Source organism: Vombatus ursinus, unplaced genomic scaffold, assembly GCF_900497805.2.
Source record: "Vombatus ursinus unplaced genomic scaffold, bare-nosed wombat genome assembly UNPS02009994.1, whole genome shotgun sequence".
Taxonomy (NCBI): Eukaryota; Metazoa; Chordata; class Mammalia; order Diprotodontia; family Vombatidae; genus Vombatus; species Vombatus ursinus.
Window position 1 is genome coordinate 7,532,338 of NW_020949772.1, and position 9,772 is coordinate 7,542,109.

General features: G+C 46.3%; 1 protein-coding gene across 1 annotated transcript in view; it reads right to left on the reverse strand.

Annotated features, from left to right (window-relative positions):
• WDR66 (WD repeat domain 66) overlaps positions 1-9,700 on the reverse strand; it is an 83,501-nt gene extending 73,801 nt beyond the window's left edge. The window contains exons 1-2 of the mRNA XM_027853455.1: positions 9,675-9,700; positions 3,984-4,293 (exon numbers count right to left, since the gene is read on the reverse strand). Coding sequence (XP_027709256.1) covers positions 3,984-4,274 — 291 coding nt within the window. The 5' untranslated portion in view covers positions 4,275-4,293; positions 9,675-9,700. The remainder of the gene's footprint in view (positions 1-3,983; positions 4,294-9,674) is intronic.
• Positions 9,701-9,772: the final 72 nt, after the last annotated feature.

The following is a 9,772-nucleotide window of genomic DNA, read 5'->3' on the forward strand; positions in this document are numbered from 1 at the left end:
GGCCAGGAGGTAAAGGACAGGAGGCAGAGCCCCAGGGGACCGGGGGACCATCCCAAGGAGCCCGTCCTGGTCTCCATTTTCTCACCTGTCCTGGTCTGAGCTACACCCACAATGAGGTGCCGAGTCACAGGAAAGGAGGAAGATGCTAACTAGTGGGGAAGGAGACGATGTCAACTCTCTACAGAATCAGGCCTGAGTCCTTTCCGTGTTCTTGAGTTTATGAAGGAAAACTGTTCTCTGGGCTTGAATGCTGGGAAGGGCACTGAAGGCCACCCTCTGGGGGATGCCATACGCTAACATCTGCAGGTGTCACCTACGTGAGAACAGACAAATCAGAGATGTGATGGGTCCCCAGAGCGACCAAGTCTGACACCATGTGGGTCACGATCACAACTTAACATGAACTGTGATCTACGCAAACAAGTGCTATAGGGGTGCAGATCTGGAAGAGTTTACTTGCAGGTGGGGAATTGGGGAAGACTTCATGGAGGAGGAGTACTGCTTGGCAGTGACACAGAGCAGGGTCTGAGCCAAGCCCAGGGAGGCAGGTTAGGTTTCAAAAGCCAGAAAGGGGTGGGCAGGGTGGCAAGTTCAGCCCAGGAAAGGACATGAGCAAAGGCAGAGCCACAGGAAAGGCCAGGGCGTTTGGGAGGGAATGGGAAGAAGGACAATTTGGCTGAAGAACAGGGATACTGGACTGGGAAGGGAAGGCGGTGGCAAACCAAGGAGAACCCGAACTCCTACTCTGCACTGGCATTTGGTTCCTTAGACAACAGGGAGCAACTGAAGGTCTTGGGGAGCAGAGCGAAGTGAACAGAGCTGGGCTTTGGGAAGAGTCCCCTGACCAAGATTTATAAAAATGGTCAGATTTTGCCCAACTGTATGCCAATGAGTTTGATGATCTTAGTGAAATGGATGAATATTTACAAAAAATTACCCAGATTAACAGAAAAGGAAATAAAATACTTAACCCCATTTCAGAAAAGGAAATTGAACAAGCCTTTAATGAACTCCCTAGGAAAAAATCTCCAGGGCCAGATGGATTTACAAGCAAATTCTATCAAACATTTAAAGAACAATTAATTCCAATGCTATATAAACTATTTGGGAAAATAGATGAAGAAGGAGTCCTACCAAATTCTTTTTATGATACAAATACGGTACTGATACCTAAACTGAGAAGAGTCAAAACAGAGAAAGAAAATTATAGACCAATTTCCCTAATGAATATAGATGCAAGTTTAAATAAAACATTAGCAAAGAGATTACAGCAACTTATCTAGATGATAATATACTAGGACCAGGTAGGATTTATACCAGAAATGCAGGGCTGGTTCAATATTTGGAAAACTGTCAGCATAATTGACCATATCAACAACAAAACTAACAGAAATCATATGATTATCTCAATAGATGCAGAAAAAGCTTTTGACAAAATACAACACCCATTCCTATTAAAAACACTAGAGAGCACAAGAATAAATGGAGCCTTCCTTAAAATGGTAAGTAGCATCTACCAATAACCATCAGTAAACATTATATGTAATGGGGATAAGGTAGAAGGATTTCCAGTAAGATCAGGGGTGAAACAAGGATGTCCATTATCACCACTTGTTCAATATGGTACTAAAAACGTTAGCTTTAGCAATAAGAGAAGAAAACAAAATTGCAGGAATTAGAACAGGCAAAGAAGAAACAAAGCTATCACTCTCTGCAGATGATATAGTGATATACTTAGAGATTCCTAGAGAATCAAGTAAAAAACTACTTGAAATAATAACCAACTTTAACAAAGTTGCAGGACATAAAATAAACCCACATAAATCATTGGCATTTCTATATATTACTAACAAAGCCCAACAGCAAGAGACAGAAAGAGAAATTTCATTTAAAGTTACTGCAGACATTATGAAATATTTGGGAATCTACCTGCCAAAACAAACTCAGGAACTATATGAACACAATTACAAAACATTTTTCGTACAAATAAAGTCAGATCTAAATAATTGGAAAACATTAGTTGCTCATGGGTAGGCTGAGCTAATATAATAAAAATGACAATTCTACCAAAATTTACTTATTCAGTGCCATACCAATCAAACTACCAAAAAATTATTTTATAGAGCTACAAAAAATAATAACAAAATTCATCTGGAAGAACAAAAGGTCCAGAATATCAAGGCAATTAATGAAAAGAAACGCTAAGGAAGGTGACCTAGCCATACCAGATCTTAAATTGTATTATAAAGCAGCAATCATCAAAACTACTTGGTAGTGGCTAAGAAATAGAGTAGCGGATCAGTGAAATAGGTTAGGTACACATGACACGGCAATAAATGACTATAGTAACCTGCTGTTTGATAAAACCAAAGACCCCAGCTTCTGGGATAAGAACTTACTATTTGACAAAAACTGCTGGGAAAACTGAAAAATAGTATGGCAGAAACTAGGCATAGATCAACACCATATACCAAAATAAAGTCAAAATGAGTACACAATTTAGATATAAAGGTTAATACTATAAGCAAACCGGGAGAGCAAGGAATAGTTTACTTATCAGATCTATGGAGAATGGAAGGATTTATGACCAAACAAGAGATAGAGAACATTATGAAATGCAAAATGGATAATTCTGACTACATTAAATTGAAAAGTTTTTGCACAAAGTCAATGCAACCAAGATTACGAGGGAAGCAGAAAACAGGGAAAGAATTTTTGCAACCTGTGTCTGATAAAGGCCTCATTTCTAAAATATATAGAGAACTGAGTCAAAATTAGAAAAAAAGAATGCAAGTCATTTCTCTATTGATAAATGGTCAAAAGGACACAAACAGGCAGTTTTCAGATAAAGAAATTAAAGCTATCTACAGTCATATGAAAAAATGCTCTAAATTATGAGAGAAATGCAAATGATGAAAAATGCAAATCAAAACAACTCTGAGGTACCACATCATACCTATCAGATTGGCTAACATGACAAAACAGGAAAATGATAAATGTCGGAGAAGATGTGGGAAAATTGGAACACCAATGCATTGTTGGGGGAGTTATGAAATGATAACAACCATTTTGGAGAGCCATTTGGAACTATACACAAAGGGCTATAAAAATGTGCATACCCTTTGACCCAGCAATAGCACTTCTAGGGTTGTATTTCAAAGAGATCATAAAAATGGGAAAAGGACCCACATGTACAAAAATATTTATAGCAGCTCTTTCTGTGGTGGCAAAGAATTAGAAATTGAAGGGCTGCCATCAATTGGGGAATGGCTGAACAAGTTGTAGCATATGAATGTAATGGAATACTATTGTGCTATAAGAAATGATGAGCAGGCTGACTTCCGAAAAACCTGGACAGACTTGTATGGACTGATGCTGAGTGAAGTGAGCAGAACCAGGAGAACCTTGTACACAGTAACAGCCACATTGTGCGATGACTAACTTTGATAGATGTATCTCTTCTTAGCAATATAAGGATCTAAGACAATTCCAAAGGACTCATGATGGAAAATGCTGTCCACATCCAGAAAAAGAGCTATGGAGTCTGAATGTAGATCAAAGCACACTATTTGCTCTCTCTCTCTTTTTTTGTTTTTTCTTTCTTGTGGTTTTTACCATTGGTTCTAATTCTTCTTTACAACATGACTAATCTGAAAATAGGTTTACTATGAATGTATATGTACAGCCTATATCAAATTGCACGCTGTCTTGAGATGGGGAGAGGGGGAGAGATGGGGAGAAAATGTGGAACTCAAAATCTTATGGAAGTGAATGTTGAAAACTAAAAACAAACAAACAAACAAATACAAAGAAGGGTCAGGAGGAGAGAGAGCAGAGGTGCCTGCCCAGAACTCTTCCTCCATGTCACCCCTGAGTCCCGTGATTAATGGTAAGGACGCTCAGGTCCCTGGGAGAGATGCTTGTGCTGTCAATGCTGGGGCAGAAAACCAGCCAGCACAGCACGGCCCTCTGCTCCTACTCACTAGGGAACCGCGCTGGGAGCTGGTAGTCAGGGCCTCCAAGTACATGTGCTCATTCTCCTCCGAGGCGAAGGGCATCTGCGCGTTCAGGGCCTGGCTGGCACGGTCCGCTATGCTCCTCATCGACTCTTCTGGGGCTTCTCCTGAAGTGCCCCCAGGCCCTTCTGTGTCATCCGGCACCTGCACTGTTGTCTCCACGTTTCCTTTGCCTGCCGATGCCTGGCCACCCTCAGAGATGCTTTCCGTAGGACCTCCTACGCTTTCTTCCAGCGGCTTTTCTTCACTACTCGACATGCTCCCCAACTGGAGTTTCCTTTAAAAAAGATCACATCGTCATCAGAAGCGGCATGGGCTACTCTTCACCTGCGGTCTAAGGAACAGAACACAAGAGCTCTTTTTCCCGGGGAACAGCGGCCACAGAACGAGCTGGCGTCCTTCCAGGGAGGAGCCTGTCCTGAGGCCCCCAATGAGTGGTCTCAGAGCCTCCCTCTGTGGATTTCAGAGTAAATCAGGAAGGAGCTCGGGGGCCCTTGTCGAGGCCTGGCGCAGAACTACATAAAAGATCCTTATGCTGGGACAGTGGTCTGAATGAGCCGACTGCAAAGTAGACCTTCCGAGAGGAAAGCTGGGTGAAAGAGAGGCTGGTAAAGGTGCGGCCCTGGGGTAAGAAGATCTAGAAAGCCCTGAACAGCAGATAGCTCTCCAAGTTCATCATCTATTTCCAAAAGGAAATGAGCATCTCCTAGCAGAAGACCACCTCCCTGGAGTCAGGGCCTGTCCCTTTGTGCCCAGTGGCCGGGTTATCCCCGGTGCTTAATGAAGGGGATCCTCCCTGGGAATTTCAGAGCCCAGAAGGCTGGAGGTGTGTGGGGGAGGAGTATGTTAAGGCCCTGGGTATGGGGCCAGGTCTCCCCCTTCCTCTCTTTCCTTCCCTGGGCAGGGCACAATAGAAGTTTAGCAGTTAGGGGAGGTACCTAAAGAATCATAGGAATGGAACAGAATTCAAGTTTGTGCGCAAAGGCACTGTGGCAGAGGATAAAGACAAATAAACAAACAACCACACAGTACCTTCTCTCAAGGAGCTTACATTCCATGGGGGAGAAAAAACAAGCACCTCCTTAAGCAAATGCAAAATAGATCCAAAGTAATTGCTTGGGGATGGACGGTGGGCTCCAGCTCCCAGGGGTGATCCTAGGATCCTAGGGAGGTTGCACTTGGGCTGAGCCTTGAAAGGAGAAAGGTCCTAAGAGGCAAAGGTGAGAAGGGAGGGCATTCCAGGCATGGGGGACAGCCTAGGCAAAGGCTCAAAGGTGGGAAGAGCAAAGGGGTCACTCTGGCTGGAACAAAGGGAGTTTGAGAGGGAAGTTCACGTGAATTTAGTCTGAAAAGACAGTCTGGAGCCAAATGGTGACGGAAAGGGCTCTCAATGGCAGAGTAGAGGCAAGAAGAGGCCCCTGGGAGTTCTTGCAGGGGTGACATGGTCAGATCTATGCTTGAGGAATATCAAAATGGCAGCTGAGTGGAGGACAGATTGTACAGAAGAGAGAGCTGAGGTAGGGAAACTGCTTAGGAGATTACTGCAGTAACCAAGGCAGAGAAGCTATGGGAAAAAAAGACAAATACCTCATTTGATCCTTGAAACAACCCTGTGAGGTAATATTATTATCTCCATTTTAGAGCTGAGGAGACCCACTTAGACAAAGATGAAGTGACTTGCCCAGGGTCTCACAGCTAGAAAGTGTCTGCGGCCAGATTTGAATTCAAGTCTTCCTGACTTTTTCTGTTTCACCACCCACGGGAGAAGAAAGGGATGAGGTTGTACGTGGAGCTTCAGAGATGAATGAGGAAGGAGTGTGAGAAAGATGGAAAGTTTCGTGTCTCCTACTGGGAAGTAAATCAAAGCAGGCTCTTGTTGAAGGAGTGGACAGTCTCAGGGCAAAGCATTTCGCCTTTGCTAAATGAGGAGCTTGGGCTAGGAGATATTCTAATATCCTTTCATCTCAAACATTATTTGACCTTATAACTTACAAAACACAGAGAGTGAGAGAGAGAGAGAGAGAGAACTGGATTTCTCATCAGATGACCTGGTACTCAAATCTCAGCTTTGCCATATATCATATATGCATATAGGCGCATATATATATATATATATATATATATATATATATATATATGAATGATACATCATCTTAGGCAAGACAGGAACTCCATCTGGGCCTCAGTTCCCTAGTCTGTAAAACGAGGTGCTAGATGGTCTCTAAGGCCCCTTCCAGCTTTAAGTCTGTGATGCCTGCAAAGACACAAACATCCCCTTCAGCCCATTCACAAACCTTCCCACAGACACACAATCCCCACAGACCATCACACAAAAGACACACATGCCCTAACAACTTCCATAGATCTGCAAAACACAACGCTCACAAAGCTATGCCCCACCCAAACATTGTCAACTGCTGCAAACTTCCTACCTACATAAACACACACACAGACACACACAGACACAGACACACACACACACACACACACACACACACACACAAAACACCTATGCTCCCACGGCAGCACAGAGTTGGTGGAGACCATTTGGTCCTACCCAAGCTTGAACAAGAATCCCCTCTAGGGCACATCTGACAAGTGGCCAGCCACCTTTTGCTCAAAGAGCTCAGTTTGACAAAGAGAACCTACTACCTTCCGAGGTAGCCCATTTGGCTTTTTCACAACTCATATAACTGTTAGGAAGTTTTTGTTGTTGTTCAGTCGTTTTTTAGTCAAGGCCCTCTGTGACCCCATTTGGGGTTTTCGTGGCAGAGATACTGGAGTGGTTTGCCATTTCCTTCTCCAGCTCATTTTACAGATGAGGAAACTGAGGCAAACAGGGTGAAGCAACTTGCCCAGGGTCACCCAGCCAGTAAATGTTTGAGGCCACATTTGAACTCAGGAAGATGAGTCTTCCTGACTCCAGGCCTGGTGCTCTGTGCCTGAGGAAGTTTTTATCTGCACCCTAATTTTCCTTCTTTGCATTTTCTACCCATTGCTCCAAGATCTAGCCTATGGGACCAGCTAGAACATATCCCTTTGTTCTTTCATGGCACAGCCCTCTACCCAGAAACAATGATGTCCCCCTAAGCCCTCTCTTCTCCAAGCTAAACAACTTAGCTCCTTTAACCAATGCTCACACGCCACGGACTTGAAGCCCTTCCCCCTCCTGGCTGGACCCCTTTGGCAGCTGTCTTCAGTTACTGACGTCCTTCCCAAAACAAGGTCCAGATGCCCACCCCTCCTCCTGTAGGCCTCCTCCATTAGCACGGACTGTCCACGTTGGTAGAGGCCTCCATTAAACCCCAAAGCTCCTGCCCCAGCACCCTCTACTCCCTTCTGGTCTTCCATCATTGGTCTGGAAGCACAGAGTTCTTACACCAGACCCTTCAAGGAACAGAATTGGGAAGCCTCCTGCCATGTACAGAAGTACTATCCTGCCATGGACTCATCTGGGAATTTGCCTCAGCCCTCCATAACCACAAAGCACCAGGGGGTGCTAGGGACCAGGTTCGTGTCTAGAATCAGAGGCTCAGACAGCAGGCCTTAGAAGGCATTGCCAGGAACTTGTCGAGGGCTGGGGCCTTGGGCACTATGTCTGATCGGGCCAAGGCAACCCTGGCTGAGTAAGCCCCATCCTCCCAGCCTCTCGGTATGAGACAAAGGAACCCTCAAAGAGCGTGAGTTCAGTCAGGCCCTGGCAACCCAATTACCAAGTATCTATCATCTGGCTGATCTCCATGTTGGCCTAAACCCTTCCCTGCTGTCTAAGAGATAACAAACAGGGGTCTCAGAGGATCCTTGTAGGGGGGAGCTTGAATCAACTCGGGCTTCCCCTGGACAATTATCAAGTGAGATAAAGCACTCTGCAAACCTTAAAGTCTCTGTAAGCGCTAGCTAACTGGCTACTGATAAGTGGCAAACTCTCCTAAGGCCTGTGATTCAGTCCTTTGCTAGCTGAAAACCCCCTTCCCCTGCTCCCTTCTCAGCTCTCATTCTCATCCACCTGCTGAGTCCCTGGCTGGCTCTGCTCTCCCCTCTCCCAGGACACCCTCCCTCTCCAACTTGGATTTATGGACCTCAAACTAAGCCTCCTTCTAGTTTTTCTGTATATACTGATACTTGTCCTTGTCTCTCCATCTGAATGTAAGCTCCTCGTGAGCAGGAATTGTCTCTGGGCTTGTCTTTTATAGCCCCAGCTCCTAGCCCAGTTCCTGGTACACAGGGAATGCTTAATAAATGCTTGTTGATTGACTGAACAAACTTCCCTTGGTTCTAGACCTGTTTTTCTTCCCCAAATTGTTTCATCTTCTGCTCACAGAGACCCAGCTCCCTCTGAAGACCTAACATCCCAGGCCACCCTTCTCCACACCAGGTGCACCCTGGGCCAGGAGGAAGACAAGGGGCATCACCCTTGCTCAGTGGCATCCCTTCCAAACCGCCCTCCCTCTATGGACACGCAGCCCTGCCTACATCCTTGTCAGGCACCTGTGGGCCTCCAAGAAACGTGCTTGCCTTCTTCCTGCAGAAGCCCCTCAAACAGCGCCGTCAGCCCCCACGACTCCCACCTCCGTGCCCCCTCAGACATCCACACAGGCGCTCACAGCATCACTCCCACCATCACCCGTCACTCTGAAATTCCTCTCTGACCATAACCTCTTGTCCCTCCATCTCATTCTTTGGCCTCCACTCAGTCTCTAATCTCTTCAACCTTCTCCGATCTCTCAGTCCATTCTATTGAAATTCAACAAGAATGTATCAGTCACTTACAGTGTTCAGGGAATTATACCAGGCTCCTGAGCCTACAAAAAGAAAGTCAAACAGATACGCCACTGGGGGGAAACAACACAGGCACAGATAGACAGACAGATGAATAGATAGACAGACAGACAGACAGACAGATAGATAACCACACAAAGAAATAAATACAAAGTCATTTGGGGTGGGAAGAAAACTAACAAGTGGGGCGATCAGACGGGAAGACCTGATATAGAAAGAAGCACTTGAAATGAGCCTTGGGGGTAGCTTGAAATTCTGAGAGGGAGTATTCAAATATGATCCAGGGAGACTCAATAGTCTGGGCTGAACTAGCGAGGTGGCTGTGTAACTAGAGACGAGTAGACAGATGAGAGAAATGGTGTGATAGCTAAATAGCTAACACACACACACACACACACACACACACACACACAACCCCGCTGCCACACACCCCAACACACACATTCACCTCCCGCACAGCCCCAGTTCCCAGACACACACACACACCCCACAGGCAGACCCGCAACTTTCTATCTTGACTTCACTCCACAAGCACAGCACACTGACCCATGCGTCTCCCACGGACCTCAGGCACCACCCACCCATCCACCCACCCACCCACACACACACACACACCACGTGGACAGAGCTCTACAGACTTGGAGTCCGAGTTTGCCCCTGACGCTCGCCTGCTGAGTGACCTCAGTCAAGCTGCTTCCCCTCCCTGGGCCTCAGTTTCCCCATCTGTAAAGTGAGAGCTTGGGACTCCACGGCCTCTGAGAACGCCTCCCAAGCTCCAGTCCAGGACCCCGTGACCCTCCCCCCCGCCCCCGGCACAGCACACACACTCGCCCCTCCCCCCCTCCCGGATCCCCCACAAGGCCCCTCCGGCGCCCTCACCTCCTCGCCGCCGCCGCCTCCTCCTCCTCCTCCTCCTCCTCCGGCTCCTTGGTTACCGTTTACAACCCAGTCGCGTCTCCATGGGAACTACTGCCGCC